The sequence below is a fragment of the Aotus nancymaae genome, unplaced genomic scaffold, assembly GCF_030222135.1.
Source record: "Aotus nancymaae isolate 86718 unplaced genomic scaffold, 86718_ANA_hifiasm-v0.15.2.pri h1tg000012l, whole genome shotgun sequence".
In the NCBI taxonomy this organism is placed as follows: domain Eukaryota; kingdom Metazoa; phylum Chordata; class Mammalia; order Primates; family Aotidae; genus Aotus; species Aotus nancymaae.
The window spans coordinates 23,497,779-23,519,394 of NW_026988423.1; the positions used below are offsets into that span (position 1 = coordinate 23,497,779).

General features: G+C 55.8%; 2 protein-coding genes across 14 annotated transcripts in view; one reads left to right on the forward strand and one right to left on the reverse strand.

Moving 5' to 3' along the window:
* The first annotated feature begins 394 nt into the window (after positions 1-394).
* On the forward strand, positions 395-13,962 carry CXCR5 (C-X-C motif chemokine receptor 5). Of its 5 annotated transcripts, none has more exons than XM_012470362.2 (3): positions 395-532; positions 1,578-1,718; positions 11,291-13,962. In XM_012470362.2, the coding sequence occupies exons 2-3, from the start codon at positions 1,668-1,670 to the stop codon at positions 12,356-12,358; spliced, it is 1,119 nt and encodes a 372-aa protein (XP_012325785.1). In that variant the 5' UTR covers positions 395-532; positions 1,578-1,667; the 3' UTR covers positions 12,359-13,962. The 5 variants fall into 5 exon arrangements, with proteins under 5 accessions (XP_012325785.1, XP_064231543.1, XP_012325786.1 ...); XM_064375473.1 differs by lacking the exon at positions 395-532 and adding an exon at positions 4,670-4,758 and having other exon boundaries at positions 1,641-1,718; XM_012470363.2 differs by lacking the exons at positions 395-532; positions 1,578-1,718 and adding an exon at positions 4,781-4,845.
* The window catches only part of BCL9L (BCL9 like), a 31,605-nt gene continuing 23,824 nt past the window's right edge, over positions 13,836-21,616 (reverse strand). For 6 of the 9 annotated variants that reach the window (XM_012470359.3, XM_012470354.2, XM_012470355.2 and 3 more), the window contains 5 exons: positions 20,911-21,121; positions 20,672-20,756; positions 18,303-20,592; positions 17,596-17,877; positions 13,836-17,182 (listed from right to left, as the gene is read on the reverse strand). In XM_012470359.3, the coding sequence (XP_012325782.2) occupies positions 16,089-17,182; positions 17,596-17,877; positions 18,303-20,592; positions 20,672-20,756; positions 20,911-21,121 (3,962 nt within the window). In that variant the 3' untranslated portion in view covers positions 13,836-16,088. The remainder of the gene's footprint in view (positions 17,183-17,595; positions 17,878-18,302; positions 20,593-20,671; positions 20,757-20,910; positions 21,122-21,616) is intronic. The other 3 variants (XM_012470358.2, XM_012470357.2, XM_012470353.2) reach the window with 1 other exon arrangement.

The following is a 21,616-nucleotide window of genomic DNA, read 5'->3' on the forward strand; positions in this document are numbered from 1 at the left end:
TAGCACCAACAGAGGCTGAAAACTCCTCAGGCTGTTTAACCCGAAGAATGATGCATCTGTTGGGGATGCCGTGGGGGCTGTAAGCAAGGTGTGAAACGGAGAAAGAGGGAAGGTGAATATGGAGGAGAGGGTGAAGGAGGGCACTGGAAAGGGTAGGATCCCAGCAAAGGGTGATTTGGCTGGAAGGGAGCGTGATAACAAGGGTGGGGGTGGGGCCAAGAAACAGCCACCATGTGCGGGTGCCTCTGTGTCTGCAGTCATTGCTTTCTCATCAGTGTGGACCAAGAGAGGAAATGCCTGCTTCTGGAAGAAAAAGCACAAAGATGAAACTTGGAGGGGAAATTGACCAACATCTACACAAGGGTTTCTTAAAGGAAGAGGCCCTCAGACAGGGCAGAGTTGAGGGAAAGGACAGGGGTTATGAGAGCCTGCAAGAGTGGCAGCCTGGTAGAGTACAGAAAACACTAAACATGGAGTCAAAAGACCTGAGTTCAAGTCCCGGCTGTGCCACTGGTTAGCTGTGGGATCCTTGGTAAGTTGGCCTCACAGACCTCCTACATAAAAATTAGGGGTTAGACTGGATGATCTCTGAGGTCCTCTCTAGCCTAATAATTTATGAGCTGGCCGGGCAATGTGGCTCATGCCTGTAATCCAAGCACTTTGGAGGCCAAGGGGGGCAGATCATTTGAGGTTGGGAGTTTAAGACCAGCCTGACCAACATGGTGAAACCTGTCTTTTTAAATATATATATATATAAATATATATATATAAAAGAAAAAATATTTATTGAGCCAACCAAGTTAATTTATAGATAGAACATCATTATTTTTGAGTCACAAAGTGATTCTGCAACTATGTGCTTTTCTTGGTGATTTCACTTTTTTTTTCTTTTAGAGACAGAGTCTTGCTATGTTGCCCAGGCTGGTATCCAACTCCTGTCCTCAAGCGATCCTGCTTCAGCCTTCCAAAGTTGGTTTCATTTTGTCTTCCAGTATTGTTTTACTGTTGTTCCCTTTGAAAACTTCTATCTTTTCTGAACTTGAGCTGAGAAGGGAAGGGGTTTTGCCCCTGGTGGGCAAAAGGATGGTGGCAAGTAGTTTGACCAAGTGCCTTGACTTGCTGGGACTTAGGGGTTTCCCAAGTCAAGGGACTTTCAGTCCTGGGCAGACTGGAATGGTTGATCACCCTAGTGGTGAGGAAGATGAAGGTTTGGAGGTGGCTTGGAGGAGAGGTTGCTGGGAGAGCGCTTCTCCTGTTCTCTGTGGATCAGGGGTTTCCCGTTAACAGCCTGATGACTTTGTATGGTGGTTTCATTACAAATTGTGAGCCCCTTATTGGGGGTATAGGGAGGAGAAGTGAGGGCAGCCTTTAAACTAGTCATCTGCCCCAGTTGACACGATTGTTGCCGGGAAAGAAGCTGAAATGCTTGACTAGCACTGATGCTGTGGGGGATTTTCCCTATCTTCAAAAAAACAGAAAAGACCCAGTGGAAAAAAAAAAGTGATGAGTTGTGAGGCAGGTTGCAGGCCCTAGCCGCCCCAGGAGACGATGCGCAGCTCATTTGCTTAAATTTGCAGCTGACGGCTGCCACCTCTCTAGAGGCACCTGGTGGGGAGCCTCTCGACATCAGACAGTGACCAGTCTGGTGATTCACGGGCGGCGCAGCCATGAACTACCCATTGACGCTGGAAATGGACCTCGAGAAACTGGAGGGCCTGGTGAGTAGACACAGGTAGCCTCCTGTCGCCCGGGCCCTGCCTGGAATTCTAATATCCTGTGCCAGAGTCCCAGGGAGAGGGGACAGCTTGGGAATCCCCTCCCACTGTGGATCTGTGGACTCTAGACAGGTCTGTCAGCTCCTGCCCTTTACGAGTTTATTTTCCATTCTGTGGAAGAAGCAGATAAGGAGAGCTACTGCCCTTGGTAGACATCCTTTAGAGGAACCTGGAAGACATGGGTTCAGACCCCGCATCCTCCCTGAGTTGCTATGTGACCGGGAACAGGATACTTCACCTCTCTGTTCTTTCTCTCCTATTCTCTTAGGGTCGGAATATGGGACTAGACAGGAAAGTACTTTGGAGGTTTTCTTACCGAAAGGAGGCTGGCATTGCTAATCAGTCAATCAACGCATAGCTGTTCATCTCTCGCCATGTGATTATATCATCAGGGAACTACATTCTGTGTTGGGTGGAAAAGTTGAGGATCTGGTCTTTGCCCTCAAATAGCTTCCACTTTGGCCGGAGAAAAAAATCACTCACTGGAAGCTATTAGACAACAAGTATGTGCTAAACGGAGGAAGTGTGAGACCAGATGGTAGCCAGGAAGAGGATCCCAGCAGGCTGGAGTCAGGGAGCGCTTGAGAAAAATTAATCTGAAAAATGTCTTAGAACTTGTAGAATCTCTAGAGATAAGATATTCTTGGAAGGGTTTCTTGGGTGGGCTAAGAAAATGGTCCCCAGCACCACACTGCCGCCACTCAAGTCTCTCCAGTGAAGCATAGTTGTGCAGTTGACTTGGTTGTCACTGGACTTCCAAAAGACGTGTGTGTGTGGAGCAGCTCAACCAGAGAAACACAGGGCTCCTTGTGAGCCGTCGGCAGAGGCTGGTTGTAAGGTTTCTTGGAAACTTCTTCACAGTCTTTTCTCCCCCTGGGGAAAGGACTTGTCTCAGAGCTGCATTCTGGGTTAGATCATGAAGGAACCAAACCCTGGCTCCTACCAACTCTCCTGGCCCAAACTTACCTGAGACGTTGTCTGACTCCCTCCTGCTCCCCTGGCTAGAGTGGAACACCAACCGTGTTCCCAGACTTGCTTGGAGAAGCCTGCCTCTCGCTTGCCCACATCCCAAGGCTGGGAAATGTAAGACATGGGGAGAAAGTAAGCAGAAGGGCTAGCTACCCAAAGCCTGGCCTCTCAGATCCAAACCACAGGTGGACTCAGAGCCGGACCATTCATCTTATCAGAACCTGATGCAGGCCGGGCGTGGTGGCTCACACCTGTAATCCAAGCACTTTGGAGGCCAAGGTGGGTGGATCACCTGAGGTTGGGAGTTCAAGACCAGCCTGACCAACATGGTGAAACCTCGTCTAAAAAAAAAAAAAAAAAAAAAAAGAACCTGATGCATAATTTGCGGGACCAGTGCAAAATGAAAACGTGGGGCCCCTTGTTGAAAAATTGTTAAAAAGATCAAGAAGGCAACAGCAGAGCACTAAACCAAGTCGAGGGTCCTGCTAGGTGCAGGCCCTGTGTGACTGACTGCACAAGCTGCACACCCATGAAGCTGCCCTGAGCCTAATCGCAGAGTCTGGGCAATACTGCAAATCAGACTAAAAACCCACAGCCCCAAAGGAGCAATGTGCTCCCACCCTGGCCCCCGGGCACAGTCGCTGGCCTCACCTGGTTAGGTTACTGGGTGTCTTCCTCTCCTGCAGCTTCAAACTGACCACGAGCCCTGACCCAGTTGGATATCTTAGTAACCAACTGGAGACGTGGCTGGTTCTGGCTTCTGAGAAACCTAAGAGTTTCCCCTAACTGCACGCCTCGCCTCACTGAGTGACCTACTAGAGACAGGTGGTGGCAGAGGGCAGGGGCAGCAGGTTATGTCCCAAGAAAACCTACATCTGGGGGAAAGAGACCTAGTGACTTGTTTCATGTTACACCTCAAATGAGTGATCCTCAGCCAGGCATTCAAATGTCTGGATCCCTCACTCAGGTCTAGCCAGGAGCCCAGGAGTTCTAGAACCATCTGAGCTCTGGAGCTCTTCAGCTAGCCACCACTGCCTCGTCCCCACTTCACGGACCTCCTACATACTCTGTCTCGGGATCATTGTCCTCTCAGAACACAGACCCTCTTCTCCACCCCTACCCACTCACTGAAGGGCCGTGAGCAGCCTTGGCAGACTGTCCCTCAGTGTCACAGCACAAAAACCTTGGGGATAGCAGTACAGGCAAGAGAATCTTGAATGTAGTAGCTTCTCAATAAATATTTATTGATTTGTGATGCAGTAACAGTTTTAGCTCACCATTTCCCTCTGGAGTTAGTGTAGATTCTTCTCTGTTCCTTCTGCTTCCTTTTCTCCTCCTTGTCCTTGCCCAAACCAAGTATTGGTTCACATTCCTTGAACACTGGGTTTTACATTTTAATGTTGGGTTAAGAACTGGAGGTTTTTGATTATACAAACTTGCCAGAAAAAAAAAGAAAGAAACTGGGAGTGCCTGGCCATAAGCCAGGTTGGTCATTCTGTATTCTACTTGTCCTCTAGAACTCGAAGACCAACTCTAGCTGCTTACAATGTCCACTTCTTAAAGGCAGGGACCGGGAGTGCTGGAGAAAAGGGGCCGCTAATTCTCATGAATGAATGGTTCAAATAGGAAAAAATCTAGATGGCTAAGAACCAGGAACAAGAAGATTCCAGGTTCTGGGCATTCCAGGGACCCATCCTGCTGGAAAGGCAGATCCAGGCAGACCTAGAGCAGATTCTGTCTATGGAAACCTTGATCTGAGAGCCTCCCCGCAACAGAACCAGAGCCTGGGCTGGGGCACCCACAGAGCCTGGTCATAAAGTACACCTCCAGCCCCACCCTGCATACCAGCCAGGAGGGGAAGCTGCTATAGCACAGGGTGAGGCTGGCCCAAGCCCCAGAGCTGGCTTTATGCCCCCTCTCCATAGATGATCACCACACACCATGACTTCAGTGTGACCGGAGCGTCATAGGCTACACAGCCTGTCCACGTGGACCATCTCATTTCACCATGGAGGTGTGAAGAAGAGGAACCAAAACCAGCTCAGGCTGTTTCTGGGCTTCATCTGGGAGGAAGGGAGGTTCTCCACCCCCTCCCAACCAGGTCAAAAGTCCCAGAGGAACCCCAGTGGAAGGGGCCCCAACTGGGGGTGTGGTTGGAGGGGTCAGAGATGAGGGAGAGCCCCAAGGCCATGCTGAGGATGAGTCAGGGTTGAAGTGAATCTGGGTTCAGGCATACAGTCTGCTGAGTCTCTGTCAGGAGTTCTTGCCTTCCCTAGGGATGCAAGTGGCAGCTGATCCCACTCCTTTGGCTGAACAGCATAAACAGTGGCCATGTATGTGGATCTGAAAATCAGGACACAAGAATGAGAATTCTTCCAGGAGTGATGGGGCAAAATATTTCCAACCCAGGAGATGGTTTCAAGAGGCTGCCACACACACCTGGGAGGCCTGTCTACCTGTGCCTTGGACTGTGTGACTCTGGACCTAAAGGATAAAGAGACGCTGGGGTGCCAGGTGGGGCCCCTTTAACCCTGAAGACTTGCTGCAGAGGTGTGGAGTAGCTTAATCTCTCCCCCTAAAACCACACCCAGAGCAGTACCTGCTTCTAATGGCCAAAACTCGTGGGTAGAGGTGGAAGAGGAATCTCACAGGCTTGTCCCTGAAGGCTGTGGGTGGGGAAAGGGAGGTGTGACAAATGGCAAGCCAGTCTGAGATGGTCTTTGGAGGCTGTGGGCCTTCTGAAGAAAGAGGGGGTAAGGGGTACAAACCTATACCCTCACCACAGCCCAGTCTCCTTCCTCTAGACCCCACACCCCTTAGGCCACTGAAGGCTGGAATGAGAGACGCCCTGGCCAGCCCTACTCACAGCTCCTGATTCTCGGCTGGGAATATCCACACAGGCCCATAAAAGGAGATGGAGCTTGTGTGCTCCCCCTGGTCAGAGCAATGACTGGCATCTGTGTGCAGACAACTTCCTCGACCAGCATGACTTAGGTCTAGGAGTCCTGGGATTCAGCCTGAGTGAGCCATGCATGCAGCAGCCCTGACCCCTCCTCAGGGCTGAGAAGCAAGGTCAGGCTGGGGCATTCATCGGCGGCAGGATGGACTAGAAAAGCAAAGGCTCCGGCTACTGAGCTAGATGGAGATCACGCTGAGAACCAGCTCAGCCCCAGGCAGGACAGGACGGACAGAGAATCTGGGAGTGGGAGCAAGGGGCATTTGAAGGCAGAGTCCATCCTCCTTCTTCCCAGGGCAGGAATCTCCTCCCACGCACTTGGGCTCAAACGTTCCTCTCCTTCCCAAGGGTCCCATCTCATTGCTGGATGGTTCTGCCTGTTAGGAAGTTCTCCCTCCTTTGACTGAAACACCATCCCCTCAGCTTCCGCCCAGTCCTTCTGGACTGCCCCTGGAAGCTCAAGCATGAGTCCATCGCTGCCCTCATGCCCATGGGTCTTCTTTCCAAGCCTTGACATCAGCCCTCATGGACTCAAGTCTTCCCTGTTCTAGACACTACACCCCTAGTACCTAAAAACTTCCTCCATGGGCAGGGTTTTCCAAGCCCCTCAACGAAGTAGTCACCCTTGTCCAGACCAACCAAACTGGGCTGGTGTCAGCTGCCCACTTACAGGCTTCTGTTCATCTAGATGAAAGTAACAGTGGCCCTTCTGCTGGCCACATCACCCCCATGACTCATCTTAAGCTTATAGGCAACAAACTCCCAAGTCTTTCTCACGAACTGTCATTACCTGGTCTTCCCTAACTTATCCCTGGATGGGTAATGTTTGAAACCTGAGTCCTGGTTTGTATATTCTTCCCCATGCAATTTCATCTGGTTAGGTTTGGCCCATGGTTCCAGCTTGTAAAGAACTCTGTGTTGCCCGAGCGTGCCCCCAAAGCTGGGTTGAGAGTGCTGAAGAGGAGGGGACCCAGGATAGATCCCTGAGGCATGCTAGACACCCCTGCCTAATGCACCCGCTGACATAGAATCCCCATTAGCAAATGTGAGCTGAGCTTCACCCTGGCCAGCGCTGGGCAGTGGAGCAGCCTCATTATTTGGAGAAGTCAGGTGGGGCTTGGAGAACTTAATTATCCAGGGAGTAGCCTGCGCCCTACAGTGGAGGAAGGAGAAGAGTAACATTATGGGTCCCACTGCAGGCCAAGCGCTTTGCATCTCTTTACACCCCCGCCTCCCCCTACGCCCCTCAATACTAGGACACTCTTACAGCCTCTGCTCCTCCCCAGTGCTCACAGCAATTTTCTAACTAGATTCTAGCTCCCCACTCAGCCTCATTTGGTCATGTGTTTCTTCCCTTCTTGTGGGCATGAGGCCCATGGGCTATGACCCGGTTGTTGTCTGCTGGGTGACTGTCGATGCCACATGCTGGTGTGGCCCACCTTGGCACCTGTGTCTGTGCAAGGTGTGTGTTGCTGTCAGAGTGTGTGTATGAGGGCCTTGGGTTTCTGCAGCTTTTCATGTCAAAGAATGGGAACACTGCTCATGCAAATGGGCCACCCTGTGCTCCCTGTGTGCGTGGGTCTTGGAGGGCTTCCTTCAGCACCACATGCCCCACAGTATTCAGGATTCCTGATTCCTCAACTTCCCACGAGGCCAGAGCCAACCTTGCTTTATTGCCTCTCTCCATAGTTTGGGGGGAGACTGGGGGACTAGAAATCTTGTGTGTGGGAAGTGGCTTTAACATGTGCCACTCCCGAACCCCCAAAAATGTCTGTTTGACACCTCCTGCTGAGATGTGCTGTCGGTTCCCAGCACCCCTCAAACCAGCTTCCTCCCATCTTCCCCTCTCTGAACACTGCCAAACAAATGCCTCTTGGCAAGTAGGAAGAGACAGGCCCCTCCCACCCCCCTCTAAACCTGGTTCTCACTGCATTGACTTTATTTTTTTTATTTTGATTTTTTGAGACAGAATCACTCTCTGTCACCCAGGCTGGAGTGCAGTGGCGCGATCTCAGGTCACTGCAACCTCCGCCTCCCAGGTTCAAGCAATTCTTCTGCCTCAGCCTCCCAAGTAGCTGGGGTTACAAGGCATGCGCCACCATGCCCAGCTAATTTTTGTATTTTTAGTAGAGATGGGATTTCACCATGTTGGTCAGTCTGGTCTCAAACTCCTGACCTTGTAATCGGCCCGCCTTGGCCTCCCAAAGTGCTGGGATTATAGGTGTGAGCCACCGCGCCTGGCCTGCACTGACTTTAGATGAGCAATAACCCAGTCAGCCTGGAGGCTTTGGAGGACAAGAACTTGCATGGAGGGCGAGCCCAGAAACCCAGGGCTTTCTGGGTCAGATAGGCTGGCTGGACCTAAGCCTTCCCCCAGGCACAGCCAAGGTAGGTGGAGTCCAGCCTGCTGTCCGCCCCAGGCCCTGCTTCTCTCCTCCCTCTGTCTGAAAGGCTTGGCTCTGCATGAAGACTGCTGAATTCCACTATTAGTCAGGTGGGTGTGCTCAATGATAATATTGGAAATAGCTCCCAACAGGGAGAGAGAACACAAGATAGGATCTAGAATCCAGGCCGTCAAGGTTATTGGGAGAAGGCAGAATGCAGAAAGTTACGGAGTCCCTGAGAAGGCACCTACCTAAGTCTCGGTTACAAAGGCTCCTGGCCCTCTCTGGGAAACTGCTTTCAGAGCAGGTCAACATACATCTGTCTTACGTAAAACACATGGCGTTGGGAGGGCGACACAGAAGGTCTGCTTCCAGGACCTTGCCATCTGTTTAGAAAGTGGTCATCCCAACCCTGAGTGCTGTAATAAATGCACATGCATCATAAGAAGAAGAGACAATTTCAAGTGAGGAGCCAGGAAGAATGTAGGAAGATGGGATTGAATTCAGCTTTGGAGGAAGGGTAGAGATTAGATGGGCAAACTTGGGCAGAAAGCCTTGCTAGGCAGAAGGAAAAGGCCAAGCAGAGGTTTGGAGACAGGAATGTGTTGGGGTGTTGGGGACAGGCTTGGGGGGTGGCCTAGAGCAATAATATATTAATAGAAGACAAAGTTTGAAAGGTCAGAGAAATATACATTTGGAAGGAGCATAAAGGCTCTGTTGGGAGGTTAGACCTCATCCCACAGGTCCATGGTTTTCAAATGAAAGTAGAACCATTTTTTTCAACAAAAAGCTTACGTGTGAAACACCACACAAGTCAAAAGTGGAGAGCTCTAGTTTAAAGGCAAGGAGGGGCGCCTGGAGCCCCAACACCACTCCCCACCCCAGGTTAACCCTGTGACATACACAGAGTCATGGGTACTCTAAAGAAAATCCATGGAGCTGGGCACTGTTGGCGCACACCTGCAGTTCCAGCTACCCAGGAGGCTGAGGCAGGAGGATCACTTGAGCCCAAGAGGTTGAGGCTGTAGTGTGCTGTGACCACACCTATTAATAGCCACCGCTCTCCAGCCTGGGCAACATAGCATGACACTATTGATCCAGAAACAAAAGCAAAGATGTGTGTTTGGGGGAGAAACACACATCTTTGCTTTTGTTTGTGATATTCTGCAATTAGTTCTAAAATTTATTTTTTTTATTTTGTAGAGATGGGGTCTTACTATGTTGCCCAGGTTGGTCTTGAACTCCTGGCTTCAAGCAATCCCCTCACCTAAGCCTCCCAAAGTGCTAGAATTACAGACATGACCACTGTGCCCAGCAGTTCTGAAATTTAGCAATGTGTAAATGGCACTAAGTTTGGCTTACTCCAATTTTTTTTTTTGAGACTGGGTCTTGCTCTGTTGCCCAGGCTAGAGCACAGTGGCATGATTATAGTTCACTGCAGCCCAAAATTCCTTGGCCCCTGAAAGCGGGGCAGCATTAAGCCACCCAGAGCCTGGGGGACAGAGTACCCCATCCCATCCGCTGCCTCCCTGGGGCTCATCATTTATAGAATTGCCTTTTTGAACCCACATAGGTTGATTGTAATTGGTTTTGAATTGCCTGGGGAGGGGCTTGGGTAAGGAGGGTGGGAAGAACAGAGCTGGGAAGTGATGAGGAACAGGTGCAGGGGACAGCTGTGAGTGAAAGGTGTGAAAACAGGCACATGTCTTCCTTTGTGGTTAGCTGGGTAAACAACCTGAGTGCTGGGGTGATGTGGGGGACGTGATGGGGAGAGGAGGAGGAGAATGGGGAGGAGGGAACTTCCGGAGACATCATGGCCACAGCCCCGCACTTGGAGCAGTCTCTCTCCTTCTTTCCTGCTCGTCTCTCCGTGTCTCCCTCACTTTCTCCTGCCTCTCTCTGCCTCTGGGCTTTCTGCTTCTGAGTGCTCCTAGCTGCAGGGAGGTTGCCAGTGACGGGAAGTAGCAGGGAGCCTGAATCTGCTGCCTCTAGAAGGAAGCCCAGGCAGGGTTGCTCAGTGGGAAGTACTGGCTTTGGAAGTAGCTAAACATCGGTCCACACAAACCTGATCTTTAGCAAGACACATCTGTGAAACACGAATAGTATTACATACCTTGAGTGGGTTGTGCATACTGAACCAGATGGGAGGCTATTACTGCCATTTCAGTGATAAGGGAGATAGTCAGGAACAGAGAGACAGTCAGGAACAGGGAGACAGTCAGAAACAGGGAGACAGTCAGGAACAGGGAGACAGTCAGGAACAGGGAGACAGTCAGGAACAGGGAGACAGTCAGGAACAGGGAGACAGTCAGGAACAGGGAGACAGTCAGGAACAGGGAGACAGACAGTCAGGAACAGAGAGACAGTCAGGAACAGGGAGACAGTCAGGAACAGGGAGACAGTCAGGAACAGGGAGATAGTCAGGAACAGAGAGACAGTCAGGAATAGGGAGACCATGAAGAGGGAGCCCACACCCGCCTGCCCCCGGACCCCAGCACGATGCTAAGTTGCTAAGAACTGGAACAGATGGCTCCTTGTACCAACCAGATCCATTCCCCAAATTGAAGTCCTGCAACTCCAGCCCCCAAGCCCACAGGCTTCTGTACATGAGAACCCAAAAACACAAGCTGACTTATGGGGCAAGCCCTTCAGCACTTACAAAGCACGGCCACTCCACACTCCCCGCTTCATCTGCACTACGACTCTAAAGAATGCTTCCCTTTGATAGGCAAAAAATTGAAGCTGGAAAAGACAAAGTGATTTGTTCAGAACGGAAATTCGAAACTTGAGGCTGGGCGGGTGGCTCACACCTGTAATCCCAGCACTTTGGGAGGCTGAGGTGGGCGGATCTCAGGAGTATGAGACCAGCCTGACCAACACGGAGAAACCCCATCTCTACTAAAAATGAAAAATTAGCTGGGCATCGTGGTGCAAGCATGTAATCCCAGCTACTTGGGAGGCTGAGGCAGAAGAATTGCTTGAACCCGGGAGGTGGAGGTCGTAGTGAGCCGAGATCATGCCATTGCACTCCAGCCTGGGCAACAAGAGTGAAACTTGATCTCCAAAAAAAAAAAAGAAAGAAATTTGAAACTTGACATTTGGTCAGCGGGTCCTATGTAGGAAAACCTCCAAGAGAGCTAGGGTTCCTCTCAGAGAGGAAAGACAGGTCCTCAGCTCCTCACCCTCCTGTCTCCTTCCCCTTGCAGTTATGGGAATTGGACACATTTGACAACTATAACGACACCTCCCCGGTGGAAAATCACCTCTGCCCCGTCGCGGAGGGGCCCCTCATGACCTCCTTCAAGGCCGTCTTCGTGCCCGTGGCCTACAGCCTCATCTTCCTCCTGGGCGTGATCGGCAACGTCCTGGTGCTGGTGATCCTGGAGCGGCACCGGCAGACGCGCAGCTCCACCGAGACCTTCCTGTTCCACCTGGCTGTGGCCGACCTTCTGCTGGTCTTCATCTTGCCCTTTGCCGTGGCTGAGGGCTCTGTGGGCTGGGTCCTGGGGACCTTCCTCTGCAAAACTGTGATTGCCCTGCACAAGATCAACTTCTACTGCAGCAGCCTGCTCCTGGCCTGCATCGCCGTGGACCGCTACCTGGCCATTGTCCACGCTGTCCATGCCTACCGCCACCGCCGCCTCCTCTCCATCCACATCACCTGTGCCACCATCTGGCTGACGGCCTTCCTCCTTGCCTTCCCAGAGATTCTCTTCGCCAAAGTCAGCCTGCCCTATCACAACAACTCCCTGCCACACTGCACCTTCTCCCAAGAGAGCCAAGCCGAAACTCATGCCTGGTTCACCTCCCGCTTCCTCTACCACGTGGCGGGATTCCTGCTGCCGATGCTGGTGATGGGCTGGTGCTACGTAGGCGTGGTGCACAGGTTGCGCCAGGCCCAGCGGCGCCCTCAGCGGCAGAAGGCAGTCAGGGTGGCCATCCTGGTGACAAGCATCTTCTTCCTCTGCTGGTCACCCTACCATATTGTCATCTTCCTGGACACCCTGGCGAGGCTGAAGGCCATGGACAATAGCTGCGAGCTGAACGGCTCTCTCCCTGTGGCCATCACCATGTGCGAGTTCCTGGGCCTGGCCCACTGCTGCCTCAACCCCATGCTCTACACTTTCGCTGGCGTGAAGTTCCGCAGTGACCTGTCACGGCTCCTGACCAAGCTGGGCTGTACTGGCCCTGCCTCCCTGTGCCAGCTCTTCCCTAGCTGGCGCAAGAGCAGTCTCTCTGAGTCAGAGAATGCCACCTCCCTCACCACTTTCTAGGTCCCAGTGTCCCCCTTTATTGCTGCTTTTCCTTGGGGCATGCAGTGATGCTGGATGCTCCTTCCAGCAGGAGCTGGGATCCTAAGGGCTCACTGTGGCTCACCTAGGAGTGTCCTCAGCTGGGGTAGCTAGAGGAACCAACCCCCATTTCTAGGACATCCCTGCCAGCTCTTCTGCCAGCCCTGGGGCTAGGCTGGAGCCCAGGGAGCAGAAAGCAGCCCAAAGGCACAGTGAAGGCTGTCTCTACCCATCTGTGCCCCCTTGGGCTGAGAGAACCTCACACACCTCCCATCCTAATCATCCAAAGCTCAAGAAACAACTTCTACTTCTGCCCTTGCCAAGGAACAGCGCTGGTCCCTCCCAGAACACACTCCATCGGCTTAGGGGCTGCTGACCTCCACTGCTTCCCCTCTCTCCTCCTACCCATCTGCCAAACAAAACCAGGAGAAGCTGAGCACCAGGGGATGAGTGGAGGTTAAAACTGAGGAAAGGCCAGCTGGCAGCAGAGTGTGGCCTTCAGACATTTCAGTCCCTAAAAACACACATAACGCAGACATTCTGCCAGGCCCCCAAGCCTGAAGCCATCTTGACCAAGCAGGAAGCTCAGACTGGTTGCGTTCAGGTAGCTGCCCCCGGCTCTGACAGAAACAGCACTGGGTCCACCCCGTGTCACTGAGTCCTGGGTGGTCTGCAGGCAGGGCTGACTCTAGGTGCCCTTGGAGGCCAGCAGTGACCTGAGGAAGCTCAAAGGCCGAGCAGCAAGAGATAAGCCCAACAGAGGGAAGAAAAGAGCCTTCTTCCCCAACCCCAAGGGAGGGACATGGATCAATCAAATCCGGCGGTCCCCTCCGCCAGGGGACATGGAGTGGGATGGAAAGCTCCTGTGGTGGCCTGGTCCAGGGATGGGGGGTTGTGGGCACTGATGGTGAAGGAGGCTGCCTTGTCCCCTCCCCACTCCCTTCTCACAAGCTACAGACCTGAGGAAACTCAGAGTCTGAATGGAGAAAGGCTGCCTGGAAGGGGCCTGTGGGAGTCATCTCAACCAGCCTCTCTGTGGCATCACCTTAGGCAGGGAAGGATAACAGACCGGGGCAGGGAAGTCCCCAGGCCCCAGGAAGCCGGGCCCTGCCCCGGTGAGGATGTCACTCAGATGGAACCGCAGGAAGCTGCTCTGTGCTTGTTTGCTCACCTGGGGTGTGGGAGGCCCGACTAACCACCGGCAGTTCTGGGTGCTCGCTCCTGCCTCCCCAGCCTCGGATCGGGTGGAGTCAGGGACCCCTGCACTTGTCCCACTCAAGCCCAGCAGCCAAGCTCCTTGGGAGGCCCCACTGGGGAAATCACAGCTGACCCAGGGGAGAGTGTCTTCACCACAGAACAACGAGGAAGCCCCAGGACCCCCCTTTTTTTCTCTGAGTATCTCCTAGAAAGCTGGGCAATCAACGGAGGAGTCTGAAGCAGAGGCAAAGAGGCAAGAGGCTGGATTTTGAATTTTCTTTTTAATAAAAAGGCACCTATAAAACAGGTCAATACAGTACAGGCAGCACAGAGACCCCCGGAACAAGCCTAAAAATTGTTTCAAAATAAAAACCAAGAAGATGTCTTCACATATTGTATTTATATATTTATATTTATATATATATTTATATAATGGTACAAAATGGCTGGGGGTATGGCCATGGATGGAGGGAAGTAGGCTGGCCTGTGGCGCGGGTGAGAGAAGAGGGGACGGAGAGGGCACTGGGCCTGCTGCAATCTCACCCCTCTCTCCTCAGGGCAGGAAACACAGAGTCAGACAGTTTGGGGGGTCTTGGGCCAGGGGTGGAGAGCTCAAGGGCACAGGGCCCAGGCTGAGGCAGGGCGGGCAAAAAGCGCCTGGCAGGATGAAGGGCAGGTGCCCCCCCAAACACAGAGGCCCTGGCCATGGCCCCTGGGAGGTGGCTGGGGGGAGTCAGGGGCCTGTTGTCAGCCCCAGAGGAAGCGCTGGACCTGGCCGATGGTGGACCCAGAGGACAGCACCAGGCTGGGAGGAGTGGGGTGAGTTCCCTTTGTATTACAGCTGCCAGTGCGAGACCAGGCCCTCCAGGCCAGGAAGGCTAGGGATGGGTCCTGGTAGAAGACACCCTGTCTAGAATGGCCCCTTGGCCCTGGAGGTGGGGCACAAAAGGCCTCAGCCAGGGAACTGCCCAGCCTCCTCCTGAGACAGGAAAGGAAGTGAGAAAAGGAGAAGTTTTTTACTCCTGGGGCCAAAGAAGGGGACAAACACCCAGTCGTATATGGCTTCAGCTCTGACCAGAGGCGGACAGGGGACTCTTCTGGGGAAGAGCAGGGAGCCGAGGGGGAGGCAGTGGCTGTGCCCGGGTGAGCACAGACAGGTCTGGTACATGGCCCTGAGCCCTGGGCAGAGGGACAACCTCGCCGGTGAGTGGGCAGGCAGAGAGGAGGTGGTGGGATGCTGTTCTCCCGATTCCATCCTCGGGGGTGGAGGCAGGAGGGGAGGTGGACTGACTCGGACTAACGGTTCCCCCTTCTTTGATAAGAAGTAGGTGGCAGCCCCTGGAAGTGTCAGGGCCCTGGAGGTTACTGGCCCAGGGCTACTGCAGCCACAGACCCCAGCGGCACCATGCCACCCTTCCATGGCTCCACTCACGGAGGCCACACAGCCACCGCCTCTTCCTCCTTTCCTTCATCCCAGACTGGGACAAAAGACTTCAAGTTCTGGCTAAGATGTAGCAGCAGAGGACACCCAGGCATCCAAAGTGGGAAGCCAGGGCCCCATGTCACCGGTGTGGGCAAACAGCATGCGCGTGCACATGTTCTCCCTGAATCTCTCAGCAGCAGACAGGCTGCCGCCCTGGGGGTCTCAGCCCTGCTAGGGCTCACCAGGTGGAAGCCTAGGTGGTCTGACCTCAGTTTAGGAGTGGGGCATTTACGTCATTTTACCATTTGGGGAGGAGACAGGAATGGTATCCCTTAAGGACTCAGACACTGCAAACAGTGGGTGGCCGTGTAGGGTTGCATGTCCCTGGGTCCAGGGGAATGGAGGGAGTAGTAACTTGAAGAAGGGGGAAAGGTTTCTTTTATCCTTTTTTTTGTGTGACTTCTATCAAAACACGGAAATACAGCACACGCACAAACCGGCACAAAAGCGCAGCGCTCTATTTACAGCTCCAGCTGGCACCTGCCCACCTGGCCAGCCGCCTGCAGGGAGGGGTGGGAGAGGGGTCAGCCACATCAGCAGGGAAAGGATACGACACAGGTAAAGACAGAAGGAAAACGGGCGGGTGCAGAGAAACCGAGAGGGAGGTGGAGCTCCAGCAATGCAGACACGAGGAGACAGGAGCAGAAGGGGCTGGGGGAGACCTGACCTCTCCTTCCTCTGTGCCCCCAGATCCCATCCAGGACTCCAAAAGCATAGCTGAAGGGGGCATGGTGGGTGCAGGGAAAGAGGTAAAATAGAGAGGCTCCATAGGAATTGGGAGGAGTAGGGGAGGGGCAGTCCTGGTGGCCACAATGGAACCAACCCCAATCCAAAATCCCCCACCCCACTCTGCCACTTCCCCCTAAGCTGCCAGCACATCTGGTTTCCACAAATGCCACTCCCCACACAAACCCCCTCCCACCCCCTCCACCCCACCCCGAGACCCAGGCCATCCCAACATTGAGGGGAAGAACTTTGTTAAAGGTTATCGTATTTGCAACATTGCCCCGGCTCCAGCCCCGGCAGTGACTTCTAGAAGGGCAGGTTGGCCATGCCGCCTGGCGCCGGGAGGTAGCCCATCTGGCTGTCCAGGGACACACTGCGCTGCCGAAGAGGGTGGGACACCATGAGGTTCTGCTGGGGCGGGGGGCCCATGAGGGAGCCCTGTGGGGACAGCATGTGGGGAGGCTGGCTGTAGACCTCGCCCCCTACGCCCCGCTGCTTCATCAGCATGAAATTCTGCTGGGTCATGAGGCCTTGTGGAGGGGACATGACCCCCTGGTGCAGGCCATGGGGCACCATGCCTTGCTGTGGGGGCACACCTGTCCTGCCCAGCAAGGACATCTGTCCGGGGTGGCACATGGACATGTTGAGCCCCCGCTGGACACCCTGCTGGCCTGGGAGGTTGGGGGGCCGAGAGGGAGTCTGCTCCGCCATCATGTTCTGCAGGTTCATGAGATGCAGATTCGGGGGCTGAGCCTTGGGGGGCTGGTTCTCGCTCTTGGGGAAGTACTGGAGGGTGCTGCTTGGCTTCTCAGAGGGGATGATCCTCGACAAGTCGAACTCAGGGATCCCCGTTGGGGTGGGCCGGATCACCTCGCTCAGCTCGGGGTCGTTCAGCACTGATGCCACCCCAGGGAGCACGCCCGGTGGGTACGCGTCGCCCATGCGCCCAGCCATGCCTTTGCCCATCAGATGCTGCTGGGGAGGCATGGGGCCTGGTGGCTGGTTGGGCAGGTCCTCGGGGGGCAGGGGCATGCCTGACGGATAGTGCTGTTGCAGGCCAGGCCCCCCGCCCCCACCCCCAGTGGGGGCCATGGCACCATGGGGCTGCTGCAGCCGAGGGGGGAAGGGCATCATTTGGGAGGAGCTGGGCACCGGGCCGCAAGGGGCATTCAGGGAGTCGGGGCCCCCTGGGGCCATCATCATGGAGTTTTGAGGGGGCCCTCCTGTCCCCTGTGCATTGGGGTGCAATGGAATGTTGGAGCCCAGAGGAGTTGGGGAGGGCAGCATGGCAGGCGGGGGCTCATGGGACAGGGGCTGCTGGCCTGGCAGGTTCATGCCCATGGGGCTCTGGGCAGCAGCTGAGTTCAGGTGCATCTGGCTGGGCTGGCTGTTGCTGATCCCTGTAGGGAATAGAGGAGAGGGGTCAGGCATGGTGCACCCAGCTGGGGGAGGATGCAGGGCTCAGGCCTTCCCCAGTCTGCAGCCAGGTGGTGCCAGGGTTTGGAGCTTTCCCACTGGCTTCCCCTGGCTGGGAAGGAAGGGACTAGAGGCATTGAAGCTAGAAGCCAAGAGACTAAGTTCTGGCCCAGTCCTCCACAGACATGCCACCAAGTGTTGGAAAGACCACTTGAGTGCTCTGGGCTGGGTTTCACTAATGACTCCAGTGAGTGGGAATGGGAGCGCATCCAGGAGCCTCCACCCCCACACCCAGGGACTTCAGAAGCTCAGAGAAGCCAGCACAACCACAGCTGGCCTCCCCGCACCCAATGCCCACACCAGCTGGCCTCCCCGGGGCCCCAGCCTGTCCTCGCACCTGGCCCGGAGCCCTGCGGTGGTGGGGGGGGTGGTAGAAGGGGCCGGTCAGGCAGCAGCTCGTCGTCTGAGGTGGCGATGGTCTTGATGGCATTGTGGTAGAGTGGGGTGGAGCTGGGCATGGCGTACTTGGACATCTGGGTCATCATCAGTGACAGGGGATTCTGGGAAGGCGTGGGGTCTGGGGAGGAAGTGAATGGTAGGCTGGGGTTCATGAGGCCGCTGGGAGGGTTGGCGGGAGGTGCGGAGGAGCTGCTCCGGGGGCCACTAGGCGGGAGGGCACCTACAGAAACGGGAAGACAAAGAGAGCAGGGGGTGACTGGGAAGGGGAAGATGAATTTGGCTGTGGATATTGGGGGGTTTAGGAAGAGGTCAGCTCCCCATATCACCTGATCCTTCAGACACACCCACAGGCCCCCACTATCTCCAGAGCCCACCAGTCTTCAAGCAATCTCTGCAGCCTTAGGGCCCCAGGCAAGGGGAAGATCCCGGGCCTCAAGTACAATCCCTCGAAATGCCTGGGAGACTCACGTGGTGCCCCCTGAGAAAGCCCAACACAGCTGTCACCATCTGCCCCGCAAGCAGAGCCATCCACCTCTGGGCCCCTAGTACAGAGGCCTTGACTCACTGTCCAGCCCCAGCAGGGACACACCCATCTCAGAGGCTCCCAATATCAGCACTCAGCGCCTGTCTGCACAACGGACTCACCCTGTTCCATGTTGTTCAGGGTGGTGGAAGAATTCATGGTGAGAGGCGGCTGCTTGTTCTGGGAGACCCCAGGGCTGGGCATGGCCGTCTTGGGTGAGGCAACCCAGCCTGGAGAAGGCACCGCCATGGAGGGAGACTTGAGCCTGCTGGGCGAGCCAGTGGGCGAACGGACGCTGAGGGAGGAGCTGAGGACCTGGGGCGACTTGAGAGGTCCTGGCGGGTTGGCGGAAGGCAAGGGCACCATCTGTGAGGGAGTCTGGGGTGACTTGAGGTTGGCAGAGGGTGAGGTGACCAGGGGTGAGTGCACCTGGCTAAGAGTGGGCGACTTCAAGTGCCCCATGCCGGGTGAGCCCATCTGATTAATACTGATGGTGAGGTCCGAAGGCCGCCTGCCGAGCCCCCGGTTTGGGGCTGAATGCACGGTCGCAGGAGGATTGGATGCAGGGGGCAGAGGCATGTGGCTGAGCCGGGTGGTGCCCACGTTGCTCATGGGCATTGAGCTCTGGTCAGGGCTGAACATGTCTTGGGTATTGCCCATGTCCTGGGACATGGCTTGGTAGGGTCCCTGGCCCCCAGAGAATCCCTGCTGGCCCTGGCTGGGAAACTGTGAAGGCATCAGCATCTTCTGCGGGCCGCCCATCACGCCACTGCTGTTCTGGGCCCGAACCCGGGCCATCTCCTCAGGACTGAGGCCCTGGGGTCCCATCATGTCCCCGGGGCCCCGCATCTTCTGCGACATCAGCATCTGCTGCTGCGGGGTCATCTGCACGTTCAAGTTCATGTTCATGTTCATGTTCACATTCATGTTCATGTTGAGGTTGCCTGGCCCCATGGGCGGGTCTACCTCCCTCAGCCCAGACTGTCCCATGGGAGGGCTCAGAAGGCCTCGGCCTCCACCAAACTCCATGCCCATGGGAGTGCCCGCCAGGCCCTCACCACCAGCCATCTGCCCGGGGAACATGGTAGGATCCATCTGCCGGTGCGCCTGTATCATCCGCTCCATCTCCATGCTCTGTCCCATGCCACTGCCGGCCATGCCCAGAGGGCGCTGCATGCCCATCGACCGCTTCTCCAGCAGCTGGTGCCGCAGCAGCTCCTCACGAACCCGGGGGGTCATGAATCGCTCCGCCTCACCCTGCCCACCTGGGTAGGGCATGGTGTTCTGGGCAAAATTGCTGGGTCCCCCCATAGGGGGCAAGTCTTCAGTCCAGCCCAAGCCTGGTCTCACAGGCCTCTGCATGGCATTCATGGGCACCTCCATGGGCATACTCTGCATGCCCCCAAACCCAGGCACCCGTTGTATCTGGTTGCCTGGGAAACGGGGGCCGGGAAAGGGAGGTCCGCCCCGGAGCTGCATGGGATCTTGAACATCTATGGGCCCCCGCAGCTGCGCACCCATTCCAGGAGGCCACTGATCCCCAGGCTTGCTGTGGTAAGGAGGCGGGGGCCCCCTCACCATCATGCCCCCCATGCCCATCATGTCCTGCAGAGGGCGGCCCCCATGCAGCCCAATCTGTTCCTCTTTCCGCCGTTTCTCCTCGTAGTACTCCTCCTGCAGCTTGCGCCAGGCCACCTGCTCGGGCGTGAGGCTGTCCTGGCCCAGCCTCTGTATCATCATGTTCATCTGCTGCCCCATGTCCCCACCCGGGGGGTGCCCAGGCACTTCGTGCTCCAGCGGGGGGCCCCCCAGGCTCTGTGTCTGCGAAATCATGGACTGCAACGGCTCCTCATACTTCTTCAGCCCGCTGGGAGGGGCCGTGGGTGGCTGCTGAGAGGGAGGGGGGCCTTGTGCTGGCGGGCCCCCCTCACCCGCTCCTCCCGCGGGGCCCTTGAGGAAGGGCTCAGTCTCTCCGCTGCGGAGCAACAGTCGCTCAATGTCTCGCAGCGTCTGCAGGGACCGCTCCCGATGCTCCAGCTGCTCTTTGGACAGGCCCTCTGAGCCCACCAGGCTGCGCTGCCCATTTCCAGTGGGGGCTGCTTCCCCCAGCAGGGCAGGGCCAGGGGCACTGCTGGGGTCTCCTCCAGGAGGCAGAGGGTTGTTGTTCGTGGTAGCCGTCGGGGTGTTAGGGTGGGTGCCCCCCGTCCCACCACCTGTGCTGGCAGCTCCCACCGAGTTGGGGGCCAGGTCCTGACTGCTGTCCTCAGGAGGCCCCTCTGGAGGCAGAGCAGGCGGGGCACTGCCAGGGGCCGGGGGTGGCGGCGGCGGCAGTGTAGGTGGCTGGGACTGCGGGGTGCCCGCTGACGGCGTGCTCAGGGGTAGCGGTTCTGGGGTGGGGGGCACTTTAGCGGCCTGCAGAAGGACAAAGAGAGCATGAGACAGGTAAGAGGATATTCTGCCCAGTCCCGCTGCTCACAGGTGCCACACTCACCTGGTCAAGCTTGGCCCGGGGCACGTTCTGCTGGTGATAGGCAAGGATGGATTCTGCCCGGCCCTGCAGCACTGCCTCCGCAGCCCTGTATGGAGTGGGGACACTGGCAGCTCAGAGAGGTGAGCAGGAGGGAGCCCCGGCCTCACCCACCCCACCCTGCCCCTGCACAGGCTCCCTTGGGACCCCAGGCTGAGAGGTGCTGGGCAGAGAGAGACCTAGCCTGCCCACCAGGCACTTACGTGTTGGCCAGGTGGGTGGTGAAGACATACACGAACTGCGAGGGAGGCTTTCCGGAGACACCCCCGCCCCCACCCCCAGGGGCATCAGGCCGAAGGCCAGGAGGGGGGCCATGCGGGGCGCCTGGCACGTTGCTCTCGCTGAGGGGCAGTTGGGTGGTTTGGCCGGGACCCAGCTGTGGGGCCGCCATGGCTGGGTCTGCTACATTACAATCTGCAGGAGGAGAGAACAGAGGGAAAGGGGCTAAGTGGTGCAGACGCAGGAAGGACCAGCTGATACCCCCTCCCACTGATGCTCTCAGCCTTACAGCTGCTGCCCACAGGAACATCTGGTGTTTTCACCAGGTGGGTTTTCAGGAGTGCTTGCCCTAGACTAGTTATTTGACCAGGTTGGCAAGAGTGGTGACCATGTGGAGAGCAGGGACAGAGAAAATGTGTCCTTTCCACAGGCTCCCACGGGCCTGGGATTCTGCTAGGGGCTTAACACGTGTGATTTCATCTCATCAACATACCCCGGGAGGAATGTGTCACACTCCACTTTACAGAGGAAAGAAGTTCCTCACCCACAGTTACACAGTCAGCTAGTGCAGAGCCAGAACTGAACCCAGGGCAGGGATTCCAAAGCCCTTCTCTGAGCTCTGCTGCCCTCACACTGGGTGAGTGTATGTGTGCACAGTCTAGTGACCCAGGTGGGGAGAACCCAGAGAGG